We start from the raw sequence: 22400 nt of genomic DNA on the forward strand, positions 1-22400 counted from the left end.
CGAATTAAAGATTTTTCCCGTTTACAGTGCAAATTCACCTATAGTTGCGCGCACAAAATATGTTCATGGCATCCCGTCCAGAACTCGAACTGCATCCTGTAGCTCTCCTCCTCCCTGTGTCTTCAGGTAGGTAGATCACCTGGTTTACCTCACCTTTACACATTCATTCTCAAGTAAGTGTAAGAGACCTAAAGAATGTATTGAGAAGACAAGGCACAAAACTACCAGAAAGGGTATTAATTGTGTTTTTCAGTGGCTCCTGTATAATACAGTTCCATAACATAATTATTTTTTATCGCAGCCTCATTCATTGATCTGTGAACAAGAAAAATCAAATAAGGTACGTAATGTTTATACAGCGTATGATTTATTATGAAATATTCTAAGGTGGAGGTGCTCTTAAGACAACGTCTTGAAGAAACACCTGCATCGGCCCTGGCAGAGATCACCTTCCAAGCAGGTGCGCGCCCTGTGAAAGGCTGCGAGCGCGCTACGTCACCGGGAGCCAGAGCCCTGATTGGCCGAGCTTGCCGGAGAGGGAGGAGTTTCTTAACTTTCTCATCGCAGAATTGTGGGAAGGGCAGCGATGAGTCCCGTCGGCGGAGCGAACCTGGGCGACAAGTAAGGGGCATAAAAACTTAGGAATAAAAGAAGGAATAAAAGGAAGGAAGGAATAAAAGTGTGTGTCCGTGTCGGCCGCTGTCGGCGGAGGGATCCGCGGTTGCCCCCCGGGGGAACTGGGCACGATGGTGAGGCGCGTTCCTTCCTGTTGCGCGCTGCGCGCTGCGCTCTCGATGGAGGGGGGGTGGAGCTCGTGCTTCGCGCAGGTTCGCTCACCTGTCCGCGCGCCACCGCCGCCGCCGTCGCCACCTTCGAAAAGGACGAATCGGGCAAAACTGCTTCCTTCGCTTTGTCGACGCACGTTTATTGTTTCCACGTCGCGGCTGTTCGGCGGTTTCCGTTGAAATGCTGCGCTTATGTAGATTTTTTTTTTTTTTTTAAAAATGTTTATGAAAAATGTTACCTGTCGCAGGTGGCGCTCCAGGTGGCGGAACAGGTTCAGGAAACCCTGCAGGTGGTTGTTTTTGTGTCGGACCTTTACACTGATTCAGCTTTAAATATATGTTTATTGAAGAGAGCAGAGCTACACAATCGAATGCGCGTCTTAACGAGCTATGAGTATGAAATATTTTTTGTTTTTGCTTTTTCATGGCATCTGTTGTTATTTTTAGTTGTTACATAATAGTGGGCAGTATAATACAGCATCCTCCTGTTCTACTTGACAGCAATTTTTCCCCCCACTGACTTTTTTATTATTGTATGTCATCTCCTGTCTGTGTTGATAATAAATATGTGTTGTTATGCTATTGGAAATTACTACATGATTTATGTAAATTTATTCCATTTGTTTCTGCAAGGCTCCCCTCATACTGTTTTTCAAGTTTTATTTTGTGTGTGTACTTCCCCATTTTGGGTATTTATACTCATTAAAAAATTAATATGGTTCTGAAGCAGTTGCCCTGAACTGATTTTTTTTTTTTTTTTTTTTTTTTTTAAAATCAGTCAACTTTGTCTCCTGTTCTTTAGTTCACTGCCTTTGGAGCCGAGTTACTCTTTAATGTCGTGTCAATATGTGGGTTTAACCCTTTGCTCGCCTTTCTGGTGCAGTTCTGCTGGAGAAATGTGACTCATAGATAGGATCCCAACCTACTGAGCAGTGTGGTATCAGTGTTGGTGTTGGCAACCTTTTTTTTTTTTTTTTTTTCTTCCCTCCCTCAATAGTGCATTAGTGAGGCTTTGACATTTAGATGATTCAAGCTGAATAGCAGGTAGTGCCTTGGCCTGTATGTCTGTAATCTCACAGGACTGCTATTGTTTGTCTAAAAGGAGCAAGTCATTGCAGAGTGAGACACCCTGGAACACAGTAGTGCAGTTCATACCCCCCCTTGAATAAGAGTTTGCGTTAAACAGAAGGAGATGTTGAGGATCATAAGAAGAGCAATGCAAAAGTGTGTAAGACTGGATCATCTCGAGGATGTATTGAGTTGTACAGCAGGTCCTGCGAGATGAAGAGACGAGGAAAGCCATGATCTCTGGGTGCCGCTCAGTACAGCCCAGCTCTGCATGTTTGTGCGTGGGGGTTTTTTTCTTTTTTTTTCTCTTACTGGGTACCTGTGTATGTCCATCTGTCTGAGCTTTGGTCTGACTTTGTCTTTTTGAGCGAATGTATCTGCACGTTCCTGTCCAGCTGATCGTCTCCGTCTCCTTCCACAGATGCGCTTCCTGCTGCTCTTCAGCCGGCAGGGGAAGCTGCGGCTGCAGAAGTGGTTCACGCCCCTGTCGGAGAGGGAACGCAAGAAGATCATCCGCGACATGACCACCATGGTGCTGGCCCGGGCACCGCGCTCCTGCAACTTCCTCCATTGGAAAGACCTCAAGATTGTTTATAAGAGGTGAGGAGGTCGTGGTGCGGCCGGCAGGGCTCCCCGGGCCCCCTGCACATTGTTCTCCTCTCTGCTGTTTTAGCTGCTCTGGTTCTCGCCTGTAAACTCCGGCTTCCCTTTGTTTTTTCCTCGTTCCTGCTGAACCTTTTCCTCCACCGGTAATTTAAAAAATGTCTCCCATTTTTATTATAAACTCCTTTTAAGGTTTTTTTTTTTTTTTTGAAGTTTAAATAAAAAAAAAAAAAAAGATTTATTTTCTCTTTCCATTGATGTTGTCAGGTGACCAGTTGGTGGTGAAATCCAGATTTTTTTCCTCCTTGTACTAATTTCTAGAGTTTTGTTTCCCGCCCTTTGTTTTATTTTAGCTTTTTCCTACTATTGCCTTTCAATATGTACGTCTAACTCTTTGTCTCATTTGTTCCTGTCCACCATGTATTATTAATATTAATAATAATAATAATAATAATAATAATAATAATATTACTACTACTAATTCTATTTGTTCGGTGTTGTTTTGAAGCATCCATATAATGAAAGGTGTTATATTAAATTCATGGAAGTTTTATTACATCATGGCTGACTTGTACGAGCCAATGTCTATAGGCCCTTTGAAACCCATCGCTGAGTACATTTGGGCAAGATGGGTGCATTCGGGGGTCGAATGCAGTGACGTCTGGTGTTTCCCCTCCAGGTACGCCAGCCTGTATTTCTGCAGCGGCCTGGAAGGTCAAGACAATGAGCTGCTGGCCCTGGAGGTGCTGCACCGTTATGTGGAGCTGCTGGATAAGTACTTTGGCAATGTAAGAGAAGAAGCCCTTCGTACGCATCACTTCGTGCCCCCAGTCGCAGTTTAAAAACACTTGTTTAGACCCAAGTGAAAAAGCCATATTGCAAAAAACTCTGCACACATGTGGTTAAGTAAGAAACAGCATCCTCACCTGAAGTATGTGACTGTTGTTTGGATAATACTGCTTCATAAATATGAGTAATCAGTTGATCACAATAATGTTTGGGGTTTTGCCTAAGCCTGTTATGCCCCTCTCTTCAAACTCTCCCGTTTCTGGTCTGGAATCTTATGTTGTTGATTTGATTTCGCTCACACTTTTGTTCAAAGTGACTTAAAATGTTAAGATCCTTACGCTGATTTATACAACTGGATAATATTTACTGTGTTAATTCGAGGGCAGTACCTTCCTTGATAAAGTATGGCAGGAGCTGAGGTTCAAACCTGGGTCCTTCCAGTGTAAAACAAACTCTGACCAGTTTTTTTTTTTTTTTTTTTTCCTCTTCTTCTTTTTTTGCCCTTAGGTGTGTGAGCTGGATATTATCTTCAATTTCGAAAAGGCCTACTTCATTCTAGATGAGTTCCTCATGGGCGGAGAGGTGCAGGAGACTTCCAAGTTGCTAGTGACCAAATCCATAGAGGAGTCCGACATGCTGCAGGAGGTGAGGGACCTATAGATGCCGGTGGGGTGGTGCCGGTAGCGGCTGAAAGCGGTTCGAGTGTCAGACAGTGCAGATGTATGTGCCGTGGGAGTTGATCTAAATCAGCAGAGATGCCAGGGCTGTGTCTGAAAGCAGTGTCCTACCGGTACATCATTAGCTCCACCAAATCTATTCCCTTGCGTTTTTTTTCTTTTGTTGCGGCGAGATGTTTGTAAGAACGCTTAATGGATGATGAATTTTTAAAATGTTGTTGATTGTGGATGAACCAACATTAGTATTTAAACTTGAGAAAATCAACAGTGCTCTCAGTCTGAGCCACAGTGTGGGCTGCGGTGGAGATGGGGAAGCGTATCGGTTCAAATAAACGGATTACTCCGGAGTCCCATTTGACTTCTGAAAGGCCTTTGCCTCCAAACAATATTTGCCTTTTAGTGTAGGAATTGTCAGCTTACTTTTAAGATTTCTCTTAGTTTCCCTGTTGCTTGCCGCTCCCTCCACCGATGCGCCACTACATGTGTCCCTTTGCATGTGGCTGGGCTTTTTCCCCTGTTTATCATATTGCGAACAAATGGCTTTGACGTGAAATGCAAATCTGTACTAACTGTGCATATAGTGGCCTTTGGAGGACAAAACGCACAAGGTGCTGGAGAAGATGCGTGAATCAAGGACTAATACGCTTTTTTTAATGTTAACTCTGGTTCATCTTTCCCTTGTCTTCCTCCTTTCCCTCACTCATTATTGTGTACATTTCATAAACCTCTAATATGTTAATATTAATTTGTTCTTTATTATTATTTAGCTGCTGAGTTTCTCCAGAGGGGACTTAGAATGTTTTACGTATTTACCCAGCTGGGTAATTGAACTGTATCGGTTCATAGTAAATACCTTGAGAGAGGGTACTGCTGCAGGAGGTGGGATTTGAACCCAGGTCCTTCCAGTCTTTTTAAATATTCCTTTCTTTTCTCAGCAGGACACACCTCTGCACCTTGCATTTTGCACTGGTGTCGCATTTTTCCGCCGGAGCAGAAATCCCAGATACTTCCAGACGCGGCGCTAATTGTGTTTTACAAACTGCCCTTTATTGGATTATGATGCTCGTGACAAGTGAGCCTTCGGGCACCGAGCTGACGTCCAGCCGTTTTCGATTTGAATTTGGAGGATACAAAAAAATCTTCCTAGATGTCATGAGCTGTCCCTCAGCGCTGTGCTCTTGGTCTCGGTTAGGAAGCGGAGACAGTAGGTTGAGGATATTGGATGTTCACACATTCCTCAGAGATTGGGGTTAATGGGGGCAGCTTATAGCGTAGTGGTTAGAGCTTTTACCTTCGGTTCTGAAGGTCGCAAGTTCAAGTCTGACCTACTGCTGTAGTACCCTTGAGCAAGGTGTTTACCCTAAATTGCTCCACTAAAATTACCTTGCTGTATAAATGGATAAATAACTGTAGGAGACTTAACATCGTGAGTCTCTTTGGAGAAAAGTGTCGGCCAAATGAATAAATGGAAATGTCGTCGTTCCATGCATTCACCCCGTGAATTGTGTGAATTCCTGTTGTCGGGGTATATTACCATTATTTTATTTATGGAGGGTAAAATTTATTCCCAGATGTGTAATATCACTTAAAATGAAATTCCAATATAAAAGGAATTTTCATGGATGACGGTGACTCTATTTGTAACTATTGTAGGTTCATGTTATAATAACCACTCGTCCAATGCAAGGGCACGAAGGTCTGGAGCCGTTTATCATGACTTAATGATATAAAGAATTAAAGTTCGCAAGGTCGCTCCATATGTTGTTCACTCTACAAAACCTGTGGATACCATGGTCTTAGAGAGCAGCGTTGCCTCATTAAAAAATGTTTGATCCCCACTCCTGCTGTTGTACCCTTGATCAAGGTACTTTTGAGTCGATAGAGTAAAAATGATGGTGTAGTGTAAATGATTGTAATAACTTGGTTTGGTGAGAAGTCGAGGTATTAATTTACCTTGATTGGTTGTTGTGGTTGGTTGAGATTCAGCGTGATGGGAAAAGGGAAATATGGTTTTGTTATGAAAGAATCTTGACTGTAATAAATCTAAGGGAAATGGCCAGATTGGCTCCACTCAGGTAGAAGTTTGTATTTCATTCCTGGAGCAGCTCCTTGGCGAGAAGATCCTCGGCAGGAAGACCTTCATGTGTATGTGCGAGTTCTGTGAACCGCACGACACAGAACTCGCACCTGTACATGAAGGTCTCTAACTGTGGTCCTGTTCTGTTCATAGACGATGGAGGAATACATGAGCAAACCTGCCTTCTAGAAGATACGCAGCGGTGCCGAAGATCCACGGAGGTATACTTGAAAGACACTGACAGAGAAGATATTTTTGGCTTTATATTTTTACAGTTCAAAGATGTCACAAAATTTAATTTCCATTTAAAGTAGAATCTTAACTGCTGTCTGCTTAACAAACGGAAATATTCTCGAAGTTTTTCTGAACCACGTGGGGCCTGTATCTTTTTGTACTTGATTTTTAGCAGATTTACAGTATGTATGTATGTATGTATTGAGGAGCGTTTTGCACAGTCGATGTCATTTTGTCATGTGTGGAAACTTTGTAAGATTCGTGAATTATGCGTGTGGGATGATGGGTTTGGGTGGGAATGTGAGTTACACGGAGAAATGATTTTTAACCCGAGTGTCATAGGCACCCCTCACGAAAGGGCTTCATGCTGTTAGGATGCCTACTCTAGCTGGATATTACCATTGTAGGGTGTTCCGTGCCTTTTTAATAATAAAAGCCAATTTTTAACCAGAATATTTGTGCGCAATCTTCCATGAAATGTAGCGGGTTTTACTAACACAATGTTGCACAAAAAAGGGAGGGAAAGTGGTCATAGCAGCTGTTTCTGAATGAGTGTCATACTGTAATATGCTGCAATGGGTATTATGTGTTTAAAATAATAAAGTCCTGTTTTCAGGTTGGGGGGGAGATGTTTGGAAGCCTGTGTTCTTTTGGTTGTTGGGAGGAAGAGTAGGTCCGTGCAACGCGTGCCCATTTGTCCCTGACTGAGCACATCGTAACCCTGGATGGGAAACAGATTCCTTTATTATAAGGACCGTTTTTCGCGCTTCAAATGAGACAACACTGCACAGCAAGAGGAAAATAATACCAGTAAATGCTTTATTAATTTCATATACTTAGCACATTACCGAGTACACGTAGGAAACATGGTCCGAAGGAGAACAACAGGCCCGAGTGAGTCCAACACTGACTGGTCTTGGCGTGTCTGTGCGCTCCGGCAGGTATGGCATGGCAGGTAAAGCTCTTCAGTCTCAGGTGTCCAGGAGGAGTTGTCATAACTGATAAAACATATCAAATACCACAAACTCTGCAACCACAACAAATAAAATATATTTGTAAAATTCCTAATACAACAAATTAGACTCTGTAAACAGCTTATCCAACTTAACTAGATGAAGTACTTCTAATCTCTTGCATTTTTTTGCCAAAATATTTTTTTGTCATTAAAACAATGTGACGTGTGAATCTCCGCCCCCTACATTCCAGCTACCGTTTTCCCGTAAAGGTCCCTGTCTTCGTTCTCTCCAGTCTCTGGGTTCAGGTAGCCCAGCACTTTCAGCAGCGTGTCGTCATCCAGGTGTGGCCCCTGGGGGGAGTCTCCCGTGCGGTCGGGCTCCGACATCCTCCTGGACGGTGGGTTTTTATCGGAGCCTGTCTGGTCAAAGTAATCCTGCATCAGAGTCTCGAAAGCGAGCTGCTGCTCCTTGGACGACGGCTGAGAGGTCCTCTTGAGGTCCATTTTCTTGAGCACCTTGGGGTACTGGGCCAGCATCTTGGCCGCAAGGTAACTGGCCAGCTCGTCTTCGTCAACGGCGTCTTCGTCCTCCGATTTCCTCTTTTCGGACACGCTGGGTTCCGAAAGGATGAAATCTCCTCGCCTTCCACTGGGGGCGTAGTATCTCGACAGGGTATTTTTAGCCTGCTTTTGCTTCAGCAAGTGCTTTGCTTTCAGGTTGCCCTGACTTTCCAGCCCGAGAATATTTAATATGTCTTCTGTATTGAGGTCGCTAGGGAGGTCGTTGGCTACCATCTCCGGCAGTCTTCTGTTGTAAAATTTGCTGGGATTTCTGTCTTTGCCGTAAGAGGAGACGCGTCTCAGTTTGTCCTCGGCTCTCTCCAGGTCGTCCGGCAGCTCTGCCTCCTCTTCTGCCTCCAGCAGTTTGTCTTGCGGCTTGATCTCCCCGCTTTTCAGCATGTCTATGAGGTCCTCGGGGGGGATTTGTAATTTCCTGGAGATGTCAATCAGCTGGTAGATGGCCTGCGGATTGACGTCGTACGAAGCGGGCGCCACTCTCTTATCGGCGCTCAGCTCCTCCCTCTTGTGCTCCGCTTGCTCGGACTTCTCCAGGATCTTCAGCAAGTAGTAATCCACCAGCTTGGTGAAGTTGTCTGGCTCTTCCTTGTCGTCGTACTTCGCCGGTGGGCTTGACCGCTTAGCGGTGTTGCCATCGCTTTCCTCCGAGCCCCTGTCGATCTCCTCTCTGCTGCCTTTGACCTCCTCCTCCGTCTCCACTTTCTCCTCCACCGGGGTCCAGTCCTCACCCCCGGTGACGTCCTCGTAGGCCATGTTGTTAGCCCTGTAGATGTCATCGCTGTCACCCCTGTAGATCCTCTGCTCCTCGCCCAGGCTGTGCCTTTTGTGGCTCTTTGGGGCGGACAGCTTGCCCAGCTCCTCAAAGACCGACTGCAGGGTGGCCAGGCTCTGTGGAGTGTACTGCTCCTCCACGTTCTCGTTGGTGCGCTTGTAGGGGCTCTCTCTGGAGTCCTCGTCCTCAAACATCAGCGGGTACTTCTTCTTTGGTGGCTTGCCAGGCTCCAGCCAGGGGCCACCCTCATAATCTGCCCCATCTCCTGGCAGGTTGTCGTCATCTTCCTCCTCTTCCTGCTCCTCCTCCTCCTCCTCCTCCGGTCGCTGCCTGTTACCAAGCACATAGCGTGAGCTGGGCAATACTGCCGCAGCCTTGGGCTCCTTCCCCGCTCGCTGGAGCGTCCTCAGCATCGCCTTGAGCCACTGCTGGGAGCGCTCGTCCGGCCAGCCGGCAGCCTCGTCGGGGCCTGTTTCGTCCTGCTTCGGCGTGGCGGCGGCCAGCGGCAGCAGGGAGCGGAGTCGACTCAGATCGTCGTAGTCCAGGGCTGGTCCCTGGTTGCCACGCGTCTGTTGTCGCAGACTCTCTATGTACTCCAAGGCCTTGACCATGTCGGCACTGGGCACCAGGTAGGGGCTGTTGCTACCTCCCTCGGGCTCGTCTCCCCGCAGTTTGGGCCCCCGCAGGGAGGCACCCAAAACGCCGCATGCGTGGAGGAGGGTGGTGAGCAGGAACAGTGCTCCGGCTGTGGGAAGCTTGGGGAGCGACAGCATCGTACTGCCTGGAATCGACAAGGCGACAGTCACAGCATCAGCACCGGTGAACAGCCTGCTGCCTCTTACCAAGTCAGATGTTAACTGGCTATTTACTCTGAAGAAAGAAGTAAATCAATGCAGATTTTTTAAAACAGATTTTACGGCTTCGCTCTGTCTCCACGATTTGCTTATTAAATCCGACGCGTACGTATTTGCAGGGAACCAGCTTTCGTCCACCCCCCAGTATAATTGCACCAGTGACTGGCATCGTCCTTCTATATGGGCTAAGAATGCCTCTAAAAAACTGGTTAAAAAAAAACTGGTGAAACTGATATTAAACCTACACAAGCAAAGGTTTTTTTTCCCCCTACTAGTATTTGCCTTTTCAATTGCTACACATTAAGCATGGTAAATACATATTAGCTCAGTAGCGCTTAATCAGATCATTTAATCAGATTACTTTAATAATAGGAGCCACCCATTAATAACATTTCATTAATATTAATGTATGGTAGGATTATTGTTTTCTGTGATTACCCACAGAGGCATGAATCCAGCTGTTGGGGGAGGGGGGTTGGGGGCATGTTTGCGGAGCAGTAAGTAGAGGAGCGTTTAGCAAAGCTGTAAAATCTCATTAGGGTTCAAATTGCTGCTCCGCTGTGAATGAGTCACTGCTGGTTGTCAAGGTAACCAACCCTTCGCTCTTCGTGTTGTTGCGACGCTGCTACACCCAACATACATTCTCATTTACTACCCCATAAAAGAGAGACAGACGCAAGGAAAATGACGCTGTTTAAAAAGCACCGTCACTTTTCAGTTCGCTGAAGGTGAAATGACGCCGTTGTAAAATAAATCCGCACTATTTTATTACCGGCGGATCATTTTAAAATGAATCTCCGTTTAACTGGAAAACTTGAAAAATTACCCGGCGTCTCTTTACTTCGATCATTTTATTTTTCAAACATGACGAGAAGAGCAAGACAAGAGGATATCAGTGGGAATAGACGTGGCGGAAGGGCGTGCATCAGGTTGGCAAACAAAACGCAAAGATGGAGAGAAGCTCTTGTGCACTTTTCCGACATCGACCTTTATTTCTATTGATACCTATAATGAAACATACCGGACAAATATAAACATGTGCAGAAAATGATAACGAGGAACGGGGCGGGGAGGGGAGGGGAGCACCGGGCTTACCTTTACAACTAGTTGAGGAGCAGAGTGGCGAGCGTGCAGAGCATCCCCCCTGGTCCGTTCTGTGCGCGCGCTCGGGTGGTCTCTCTCCAGCACCGGACAGCGCCTCCCGTTATATGAGGCGCCACCTCGGTCCCTGCGTCACCAGGACGTACGCAATAGCGAGTCCACACACACACACACACACACAGACACACACATACGCGCGCGCGCGCGCGCGCGCGCTCGCACGCACACGGACGGAACACGCGCAGACTCGCTGTGTGTCAAAGGAGCAGCGACAACACCGCGCTCTTTACGTTTTCACACCGCAGAGTAACTCCGCAAATCTGTTCGGCCGCTCTGCTGCGTGCAGGACGGCGCCGGGCGCGCGCCGCCCCGCGGGAACGTGCAGGTGCCGACGCGTTGCCGACGGTGTCGTGACGCGCGCTCGCCCGGGCGCGCGTCCCCCTGGCGCACGTCCGACACTATTTATATTCATGTGTTCCGACAGTTTGCCATTATTGCTTCTCATCTGTAATTCTGATGCAGCACCATTAAAAGTCCAGTCTCCAGATTATATTTGAGATGAGGGCGCGTTCTGTTTCTCGCGCCGAGAAAAGCAGCACGTGCGGGCGGCGGAGACGCGACCCGTTCTTTGATTTCTGAAGATATCATACTGATACTGCACCCAAAACTATGCAATTCCCACGTGGAGGTGAACTACAAGCCCATGATGGAGAGGAACACGTCCGAGCGGGACGCCCTGCCTGCCCCGCTGTTGTATGTTACAAGGGGGGGGGGGACGGGACGGGGGACGAAATGCTCGGGGTTCGACTCTCGGGATGAATGAAACTGATTTAAATCTGCGTGGGCCGTGGCTCAGTGCTGTGATGAGGTCAGGAAGGAGAGGGTTAAGTCCAGCGATGAGTCACACACCGAATGCGCAAAGAAGAGAGGGGGACGCAGATACCTCCACTGCAGGGAGGAGGGCTCATGGAGGAGAGGTGGTGGAACATCGCTCATGGAGGAGAGATGATGGAGGAGGAGAGGTGGCAAAGCAGGGCTGATGGAAGGGAGTTGATGGAAAAGGGTTGATTGAGCAGAGGTGATGGAGCAGAACTGATGGAGAAGGGTTGATAGAGGAGAGGTGATGGAGAAGGGCTGATGGATGAGAGGAGATGGAGGAAGACAGGTGATGGAGTGGGGCTGATGAAGGGAAGGTTATGGATGAGAGGTGATGGTGAAGAGTTGAAGGTGGAGAGCTGATGCAGAAGGGCTGATGAAAGGGAGGTGATGGAAGAAGACTGATGATGACTGATGGAGGAAGGCTGGTGGAGAAGAGGTGATGGAGGATCGGGGGGGGTCTCATAGTCCACACTGACCACTAGTTAATAGCATACAGCCATTTGTTTCAAATATTATTCTGGCTTCAAGAGATATGAACGGCAGTGAGCACCACTCAGATTAAGATCTTTCTGCAAAATCAACCTCATTTCCTCTTTAAAACATTTGCTTCTAGGATGAGCACCCATACGGAAATGATGCTTTTTAGAGGTTCTCTTTGTGTACCCATGTTCACATGCAATGTGGAGTAAGTTTTGTTTTTCGAATATTAAAAACAATACTTTAAAACCTATTTATGTTGATGCGTTGGAGATCTGATGACTTATACGCAGTCAGCCTCTCCGTGGGCACTTTGATCCATCTGCATCGACAGCTGTTATAAACACAGCTCATCCCTCCCACCCCCACCCTTAATAGGTTATTAATAAACAAGAAAACACAATTTCTGAACGCAGTGCTTATTGCAGGTTGCTGATCCACCATAAACTCACGCAGGGCTGTTGATGTCTTTCCCATTAATGCTGAGGAGATGTGCCCCTCCCCTCTCAGCTTTTCATAACAACAATAATTTAAAAATGCATTTCATGCAAATTACAAATCAGTTACGTTTGGTGTATTTTTTCCTAACATGAGAATAAAGCACTTAAACAACATGTATGCCATCAGAGTTCCCCCAAACACCCCTCTGTCCCACCCAGCTCTGGGTCTGAGTGCATTTTAAACCCTGCCGCCCAAGCTAACATATTACAGCGAATGAAAAGAAAAAAGGGATTTATGAGCTGGAAAGCTATGATTGTGCTTTTATTATTGCTATTACACACACACATTTTCAGAGCTGCTTGTCCCATACAGGGTCACAGGGAACCGTTGCCTAACCCAGCAACTCAGGGCGTAAGGCTGGAGGGGGAGGGGACACACCCAGGACGGGACGCCAGTCCATCACAAGGCACCCCAAGCGGGACTCAAACCCCAGACCCACCGGAGGGCAGGACCGTGGTCCAACCCACTGCATCACCACACCCCCTACTTATTACTATTATTATTAGTTAATTTATCTGACACTTTTTTTTCCAAAGCATATAATATTAGGGTTGTGCACTAAACTATTTCCAGTGACTTACATTTATACAGCTGGGTAAATTTTATTGCATCAATTACGGGTAGGTACCTTGGCCAAGGGTACTGCAGTAGGAGGTGGGGGTTCGAACCTACATCTTTTGATTGCTCCCTGCTGTGTTCTATTATACTCATTATTGGTAATGAATAAAATTCTGAAGGGGTTAATTTAATTAACTTTACTAGTTAACCACTGCTTATTATAATACTGTAATGACTGTTCAAATTGAATTTGAATAACCAGGTAGTTAAAAGCTTTTGACAGATCATATGTCCCTGTTCTGTACTTGGGTGTGTTTCCAAAAACTAGTGTAGCACTACTATGGTCGAAAGTCCAGTGCATTAAACTGCAGCACAACAGGTCAAGAGGGCTTTTTGGAAACAACCTCAGGTTTGTTATTCGTTGTTATTTTGCTTGTCTTTAGCAGCAAGCTATACTCACTGGCTATTACTTCTGAGGTGCAATCGACATCAAATTTCACCCATGTGGGCAAAAAGTGCGGGGATTATTCACTATTGCATAAAACAAGCATTATGATTTAGCGTTTGATGCAATAATCAGTTTTAAAGGCAGTTTCTTGCAAATGGAATAGGATGAAAATGTAATTAGTTTCCGTTAATGCTCATGAATGCCATGTAGAAAATTCTTGAATTAGGTACTGGCAACTTTCTGGATGCTTGTGTGGTGTGTCTACCGTCTACAAAGGCCTCTGCCATTGGAGGCGGTTCTTACTGCAGAAAAATAAGCAGCACTGATGTCACATGTGGGCTGAATGCAGAGAGACCGGTGCAAGAATTTCAAAAACCGGTGTATCAAGATCTGTTACATCCAGTCAACATTTAGTGCATCATCATCTGACACCGAGAAGTTTGCCATCTTGGCATCTCAAACAGAAGCCTTCGGCCCATCGTCCCACCACCTTGGACTGTTGCACCTGGGGTTCAGGAAGGTATGCGGAGGGTTTTTAAAAGCATTTTAACGTTTCACATGCTATCGCATGATGTTGCTTCTGACCCTCAGCACATACGTGAAAGAGTGTTGACGGAGACCCGTGGAATTTCCATTAGGAGGTCAACCGGGGATGTTGCCGTGCTGAGCCAAATGGCTTCAGGATGCTTCTCTGACTCTCATTAGCCTGGAGGTGTCCTGCAGTGAGGTTGCTCTCTGATGTTTCTCTGTCCCTGGCTGTTTGGCTTCCTTTAAGCCCCCCGTACTGCCCCCTGCCTGCCATTGGCTGTCTACATGCCCCTTACTCCAGCCTGCTGCCATGCCTGAGATGGGTAATGGGCGGAGGAGCTGTGCTTGCTTTGGTGGGGGAGGGGGGATGTCTTGACGTCAGAGAGTCTATTTGCAGCTGGGTAGTGTGTGTGTGTGTGTGTGTGTGTGTGTGTGTGCGTGTGTGTGTGTGTGTGTGTGTGTGTGTGTGTGTGTGTGTGTGTGCGTGCTAGGGGTGTGGCCGGAAATGAGTCACCCTCTGCTGAGAATTCCGTGCAGCAGCACAGAGGCGTGGCCCGATCCGGATGGGGCTGCTGGAGGTCGGCGCGGAGGAGGGAGGGGATCTATAAATAAAAAATATGCTTTCAGCCCAGCGCCATCCATTCATAAAAATCCACACACAGCCCTAGAGCTCTGCTGCATGCAGACAGCAAAGAGAGGCAACTGGAGGTAAGCAAGGCTGTTCACCTGTCCATCCAGCCTCTGATACATCAGAAATCTCTGAGCACCAAGGTGTAGTGGCACAGATTGATATGGAACAACAAAAGTGCTCAAAAAATTCAGTTTTCCATGTATCTGCTATTTGACATGTACATTTATTCATTTAGCAGACGCTTTCCTCCAAAGTGACATACATCTCATAGAATCATCGCTTTGAAATATATGTTAGAAACAATTGAAAACATAGACTGCATTACAAACGTCAGGCACGGAGGCCGACTATAAATATACGATGTTTATAAAGCTGCTCGTTTAAAGAAAAGAGGCAACACTGATTGGTTTTGGCTTCTTCTCAACTAGCACTTTTGTTTGATCACGTTTGTGATCATTATTAGCTATGTCAGATCTTCATATTTCACCCAGAAGTTTCGAAGCGTCGACTGTCACGATCACCCGGCACTGACATCAATCGAGTACCACCCCCTTCGCTTGCATTCTAAAATATCACACATTACATAATGGTAAAACATATAAAGACATTCATATATATTACCATTGCATGTGTTACTATTCATCATACCTTATTCACATCAGTATTATTTTAATGTTGCTAATTTTTTAAGTTTTTGAAGAACTTATCTTTCATTTTTAGAAGTAACCGTAAACAAAATTATAACACAATCCTTCCAGCTTATACAGTCACTTGCTTGGGGGGCAGCTGGTAGGGTGGTGGTTAGCGCTGCTGCCTTTGGACCCAAAGGGTGTAGGTTTGATTCCCACCTCTAGCTGTGATACCCCTGCATAGTGTACTTACCTTGCTTGCGTGAGTAAAATTGCTCAGTGGTGTAAATTTCTGTAAGTATCTTAACAGTGTAAGTTGTGTTGGAGAAAAGTAGCAGATAAATGTTTATGGATCATCGCAGTATTTTATTAATGTATTTGATGCATTAATAAATACATAGACAACAATGACGATGTTACGAATGTTATGAAACAATGACAATATTATGAACTTGCTCTGTTTGATCTGACTGTGAACTTGCTGTTTCTAATATTCTAAGAGATGAATTGTACTCGTGACAGCGCAAATCTGTTAAATAAATGAAAAGAGAATCGATTAGGTTTGGCTCCTCGTTTGGCAGTACAGTGAATTCGCCGGTTCTAAAAGCCATCCAGTGTGATCGCTAATCTGTTTCCAGGGTGATGCTCTACATGGACATCACTCAATCTTATTCTGGTGGTGACAGTCAGAGATCAGAAATAAACAAATTTGTCACAAAATGATGTCATACCCTGTTGAATGCGTCATAATTGCCAATTCTGATCCCTTTTGTTTGTTTGATCGATGAGAGGCAACCAGCTTCGTTTGGATGAATGCAATAAACAGGATGTTTTCGTTTATCTCTGTTTTCCGGTTGATTTGCCAAGTGCTCCATTTGCTGGATGAGGTGATGATGACTGGATGCTATTGTAAATTTGTGTGCCCACATGTGGGTTTTTGAATGTACGTTTGGGGTTGTGGATTTGTGTGTCCATTTGTGTGTGTGTCTGTCCATCTGCATCTTTGGTGATTAGTGGCTTTTAGCAGTGCAGAGCGAAACGGAAGTGCGAACAAGTACGGCTGAGCAAGTGTGGAGCCTTTTGGCTGGAGAACGTACGTGAACAATCCTGGCATCTCCTCTGAGATCTCCTCTGGGACACACATCTCCACATGCTCACACCTGCTGTCCTATAACCACCCTGCTGATCTCCTGCCTTCCCTGTCAAGTGGCTCTTGTAATTTTAACTCATCTCAACGGCCTTACCACACTGTTTACGTGTAAACAATATGGGAACAATACAGAAAAATAAAGCAATGCTTTCTGTCAATGCATAACAGCTGGGCCAGATTCTGAGGGATTTGCTTACTCAGATTTGAAGAAGACGGGGCTACCAATGAAGAATTGAGAAAAAAACTGCAATACACTGCTCACTTACCAGAATACAGGCTGATAAAAAATACGGTTCACAGTAAACATTGCGGCACCTTTCAAATGTCATGCCCAGGCAAAGCTGACAGATGTCAGAAGGCCCTCTAATCATCTTAACAAGTCCAAACGGAGGTTAATAAAGGTGGCAGAGCGGTGGTAAAATAAGGGACTAATAGGCTGACATTACCTCTTATGATGATTCAAACACTGGAAATGTGTGAAATCATAATAGAATATAGCTACTAATTTTCCATATAATGACCCATTCATGTAGGGATACTGTATTGCACCTCAGCGTCGTTGAACACTCACACTCACAGTCATGGAGCACGCACGCACGCACGCACGCACGCAGAGCCAGCCTAAGATATAGAACTGGAAGAACAACCCGGAAGTCAACAATTCCCTATGACTCTGCCCAATGGTTGCTCACCAATCTATTTACAGCAGCAAAGCATTATGGGAGAGCAACAGTTCCCTCAACACTCCCTCAATATCAACGAAAACTACTACCACTACTGCTAATACTACTAGTACTGCTACCAACAGTGTGTTGTATTTTGGGGGAGACAAGCGGTATGAGTCTTGGTTGGACATATTGAAAAGCATTTTCTCTTAAGAGACCAGCTGCCCCAATGTCCCACTGTTCCATCTGCTATGCATAAAGCAGCTGGTAGTGATGCCGCTTCCACCTTAACGCAGTGTTATGAAGCCGTAGATCCTGTGGAAAACATTTATGGGTGGGGGGGACATTGTTGATGATTCTCAGGCATGCGGGTGTTACAGCTGGACTGCCATGACACTGTCCTGGATCATTTCTGGTGCGTTAGACCCTCTGCTACGCTTGACTTGCTGTTGTTTATAAATAGCTGTGTGTGTATCCCTCCGCGTTCAAACCTGTTATGACATAGCATGTTTGCCCTGCAGACAGGAGCTCTGTTCCTCCTCTCTGGGCTTTAAAATAAATATAGAGGAGAAAGTGTCACCTCTGAGAAGTACTCCGTCTGATACGGAATCCCCAAGGTCATGAAGGGTGTAAATCCCCCTTTGGCCTTTTTCATCAAGCCTAAAGCTCAACCTTGAATCTACATACTGAAGAACATAGGGTCTAAAAAGGAGGAATAATTCCATCCATCCATCCACCCATCCATCCATTTGTCAATCCATCCATCCATCCATCCATCCATCCATCCATCCATCACTGATAATCCTGCTTATCCAGTGCAGGGTTCTGGTGGTCCAGAGCCCATCCTGGAAGCACAAGGTGTGAGGCAGGGCACACCCTAGATCGGACGCCAAGCCATCACAGAGGAGAAATAACTGGATGAATGAATTTACAAACAAACACAATCACTCGATTATCTTTCTATCTGTGGGGGTGTCAGAGGTTACGGGTGAAATTCTAACGCGCTAACGTGTCCCCGCAATAGCACAGGAAAAGCACTGGGGACTCATTTCTAGATGTCTGTGCTTGCGCTCAGGCCCTGCTGACACCTTTTCCCTTACGGTGCTGCTGCAGATGTGATTGATGATTTTGCTAATTGACAGTGCGCCACGCCGAGCGGGACGCTGCACATGTCACAGCTGTCTGCTCTCGTCAACCGTCTGTCGGAAGCGACCTGCGCGAGAGCGCGCATCTGATGACTCATAGGTCACGACTCAGCGTGTGCGAGAGAGAGATAAAGGAAAAAACGGAACGAGCCGCTCTGCATCGAATGCCTGCGCCTCCCTCACCTGCGATCGCTGCATAAAGTCCTGTGAAAGAATCCCCATTTGAGACAAGTCCGCTGAGTTAAAGAAGACGTCCAACATTTCCCCTGCTAAGAATAAAAAAAAACGTATTTTACTTTTCATTCTTATCTCATTCCCGGTGTTCCTTGTCACTTGTACCTGAGACCAGGTCTACGGTCTACATGGGGGGGGGAATCTCAGAATTCAAATGACAAATGATTTTCAAGAGATTCAAAATGTGATTGAATAAAAATATGATAATATGATGAAGTTAAATAGCCAGTAGCTCACATTCATTTATTTTCATGCTATTCTCATCTGGTCAATGTTAAGCAACAGCAACGGAGCACAAGGTCGAGTGTTAAAATAAGAAAAACAGAGGAAATCTTTGGCGGAGAATAACAAGAATTTCTCAAGAGAGCAGGTCAGTCCCGGGGTTCTCGGTGCCGCTGGGCAAGAATCAGTTCAGTACCCCTTACACCATCCCTAAGTTTGAATTTATGGTGAAGCTGATGTTTAACAAAACTGAAATAGGAATGAAAACTAAAAGTGTTTTCTTTTTTAAATATTTTAAAATTTTTTTATTTTTGGGAAAACAGTTTTTTTTGAAAACTAATCTTATTTTGAATTTTTTAAGGGAACAAACAGCTATACACTATTTGATGTGTTGACCAACAGTTCATTTAATGGAAAATATCACCTACAAAGCTACGACTTTTCAAAGACATGCGGTCCAAATGCATCTACTAATCTTTAAACGCTGTTTGACTAATACAGGGAGAGCAGGTAATGCAGTGGCTAGAGCTGCTGCTGCCTTTGGACCCAAAGGTTGTGAGTTTGACTCCCACCTCCAGCTGTAGTACCTTGAGCAACGTGCTTAGTCTGAATTGCCCTAGCTCTACAAATGGGCAAAAAATTGTATGAAGCTTAATGTCCTAAGTCACTTTGGAAAAATGCATGAGATAAATGTAAAGTGTCAGATTCTGAGCCATTGGAATAAAACCGTTGTTATGATAAATCAAGGTTTTTCATTATTATCTTTTTCAAGATGACAATTTTTTTCCCTATTTTAGTAGCAAAATGTGGTGACCTCAGATTCCGGTCCCCCTAGGCAGTTGCCAAGGTTCGTCTTAATATAAATCCAGTCCTGCAGGAGACACAGTTTAGTTGCTGCAAGTTTATTAAAAAAACAGAAAGATCCTCATTTGTCAGAGTTTAAAAGTGAGTGAAACACAAGCTCAGCGCTCTCACACTCCCACGCCTTTAGTTCATTTCCTTGACTCTTTCAAAGGCAGCTAATTGCCTGCTTTCCATATAATATTTGCAGAAAAGTCCAGCAATGAGCAAAGACATGAGCTCCTTCGCTTGGAGAAGGAATAAATTCAGGTGCCGCTCTCCCTCTCGTCCGTTGGGTTCCAATTCGGTCCTCATTTCCCACCTTTGACTTTTGTGACAGTGTCTCGGTGTTATCCAGAGGTGGTACACTGCGACCGCGGTAAAAGACGTTCATCAGAGCAACGTATGCCTGTCTGCCTCTCAGACTGGGCCTGAGACTCAAGCTGAGGTGGGGCTGACCATTGTGGAACTAGCAGAGATGGATGGAAACTGGAACTGGGTGTCTAGGCGTCACGTTTTGGTGTCATTAACGATCCCTTCGCTCAACGATTTTTAATACGGCAGCACAGTTCCGCTGTGGGAGGGGAGAGCTCTCCTTATTAGCGGACCTTCATTTCCTCCTTCATCAGCCCAGGCCCAGAGACGGGCTTCTCAGCCAACAGAGGAACTGGTGCGCCTTGACAAACAGCATCTGACAGGCAGAGAAATTTGCTTGCCATCCTCTGTGGCTGCGATCTGCTGCGCGGTTTCGCCTTCACGGTTTGTGCCCGGCTGCGGCGCCGTGGAGCGACACGACGCGTGAAACGCGTTTTTCCCGCTCCTCCTTTCTCTTCCTCTCGCGCTCCAAAGTGTCTCAATAACAGGCTTATCCGAAGTGGGATGACACGAGTTCATTTAACGATTTAATTAGTTACGATGGAACTTTGCTTCAGATGTAAAAACCCCTGTATTTCACTTGTCATGTGGGCCGCCGCTCAGTAAATCCAACAAAAGGAACTGATTACAGCGATAATAAATTACTGTAATTACGTACAGCGCTTGTGAGGGATCATCACGGGCGTTTTCTGCCTTCTGTAGCACCACTTCAGTGTTTCCACATCCTCTTGTATGTTCGCAGACAAGGCAATCGATGGAAATGGCACATTAAGCAGCCCACAGAGTGCCCGTCCATGCCTATGAATCATTGACTATGCTGGGGTTCGAACCATTGACGTTTATGCCTGACCAAAGAGCGCTTCCCTCACAGGGGCAGGAGACTGGAATCTCCTACCATTGAGTCGTATGTATTTCTGTGTGCGCATACACGTTAAGTGCAGCAGAGAAGCAGCTTGGGTACCCTAGTGTTTTATTTTCCAGTGTAATGGCAGTTTGTGAGTGTTGATTTTGTTATTTTTTTTTTGTTTTTTTTTTAAGTTATTTTGATGGGTATAACTATGGATCTGGTTGTCATGCTATTTAGCGACAAGAGAAAACATTTCAAGACTTTTAGTACCTCCCATGAAATGAAAAAAGCCAAGGAGAACCAGAGCCGTATGATAGGATAGGATAGGATGGCATGGGATGAGATGGAATGGGATGAAATGGGATGGGATGGGATAGGGTAAAGTAGGGTAGGATAGGACAGGACAGGACAGGATAGAATAGGATAGAATGGGATGGGATGGAATGGGACGGAATGGGATGGGGTGGGATGAGATGAGATGGGATGGGATGGGATAGGGTAGGATAGGATAAGATAGGATAGAATAGGACAGGACAGGGTAGGGTACGCTAGAGCATGGTAGGATAGGATGAGATAGGATAGGGTGGGATAGGATGGGATAGGATGGGATAGGATGGGATGGGATGGGATGGAATGGAATGGGATTGGGATGGGGTAGGATAGAATAGCATAGAATCCTGTATCCTATTGTATCATATTGTATCGTATCCTGTCCTATAGTATCGCATCATATTGTATGGTACCGTATCCTGTCCTGCCCTGTCCTAGCATCTCCTATCATGCGGCTCCATCTGTCCTGCATTTTTTTACTCTCACATGAGGTACTAAAAGTCCCGAAATGTTTCCTCTTGTCGCTTCCCAGTGGACATGTTAACATTCCTGCCTTCTGCTCAGTGACAGCCAGAACTCGGAGGTGTGAAGTGCTCATGTCTTCACTTGTTTTTTTAAGGTATAACTCGCTCATAGTCTCCTGGAGACTGCGCACCACTGAAAATATCAATCAAAAAAACTACACGTTTTACTACATGTTGCATGTAACTAGGAGAGTTAAATACACTCGCTGTTTAATTTCTGCTTCCCTTCTTTCTTGTGTTTCCGTCACCGCGGGTACAGTCAAGGAGACGAACGTGCGTTAGCAGCTGCAGCTGCACATGCTGGAAGGCAGGTGGAGGAGCTGTTTACAGCAGTCAAAGTGTGGCAGAGCAACTCGCTCCCTTCATTACTGTCGTGACCAACACCACCGCTTCGGCAGCCTTTAGCCGAGGAGCGGGAAGGAGCAGTCCGGGGGGAGGGGCATCGCTAAGGAGCAGGAACGCTTGTTAGCATCTCACCCCCCTGTGTCCTGTGAATTTACTAACTGAAGGCTATTTTAGTCTCCCATCCAAACTTTAATTTAAAAGCAGTTGGAGAGAAGACTTCTGATTTGCCCTTCTGCCACTGATCTGTTCAGCAATTTGAAGATGCAGCTGTATACAGGATAAGACCATATGTGATGAGCATACGGGGTTTTGAGAAGGCAAGGCGCTATCCTCCTCCCTGATATATGATTCTCTACCCTGCAGACGATTTCTACAGAAGCCTTCGCAATAAGTCCAGAAGTACAAACTTAAAGTAATTACTGATGACCGAATGGAGACCACGAGGACCGAGTACATCAGTCTCACGTCTCCGTAGCAATTGCAAGGGCTGCATTTCTAGCCACGTGCATGGATGATCATCAGTCTAGGGCTTGTATGAGAATCGCACGCATGCAAATGCAGCTGCCGAGGCTCCGGCT

General features: G+C 45.7%; 2 protein-coding genes and 1 long non-coding RNA gene across 4 annotated transcripts; 2 read left to right on the forward strand and 1 right to left on the reverse strand.

Annotated features, from left to right (window-relative positions):
• The first annotated feature begins 54 nt into the window (after positions 1 to 54).
• LOC108932484 (uncharacterized) lies at positions 55 to 440 on the forward strand. Its single transcript, XR_001966000.2, has 3 exons — positions 55 to 126; positions 302 to 340; positions 388 to 440. It is a non-coding gene; the product is annotated as an uncharacterized LOC108932484 (long non-coding RNA).
• Positions 441 to 511: 71 nt separating this feature from the next.
• ap1s3a (adaptor related protein complex 1 subunit sigma 3a) lies at positions 512 to 6686 on the forward strand. Of its 2 annotated transcripts, none has more exons than XM_018748927.1 (5): positions 512 to 621; positions 2275 to 2453; positions 3136 to 3244; positions 3753 to 3890; positions 6153 to 6686. In XM_018748927.1, exons 2-5 carry the CDS (start codon positions 2275 to 2277, stop codon positions 6186 to 6188), a joined length of 462 nt encoding a protein of 153 aa, XP_018604443.1. In that variant the 5' UTR covers positions 512 to 621; the 3' UTR covers positions 6189 to 6686. The 2 variants fall into 2 exon arrangements, with proteins under 2 accessions (XP_018604443.1, XP_018604442.1); XM_018748926.2 differs by having other exon boundaries at positions 516 to 749.
• A 352-nt stretch (positions 6687 to 7038) lies between these two features.
• Positions 7039 to 10798, reverse strand: scg2a (secretogranin II a). Its single transcript, XM_018748393.2, has 2 exons — positions 10489 to 10798; positions 7039 to 9320 (listed from the first exon to the last, which is right to left on the reverse strand). The coding sequence occupies exon 2, from the start codon at positions 9310 to 9312 to the stop codon at positions 7429 to 7431; it is 1884 nt and encodes a 627-aa protein (XP_018603909.2). The 5' UTR covers positions 9313 to 9320; positions 10489 to 10798; the 3' UTR covers positions 7039 to 7428.
• Between the last annotated feature and the right edge of the window lie 11602 nt (positions 10799 to 22400).

Source organism: Scleropages formosus, chromosome 10, assembly GCF_900964775.1.
Source record: "Scleropages formosus chromosome 10, fSclFor1.1, whole genome shotgun sequence".
NCBI lineage: Eukaryota > Metazoa > Chordata > Actinopteri > Osteoglossiformes > Osteoglossidae > Scleropages > Scleropages formosus.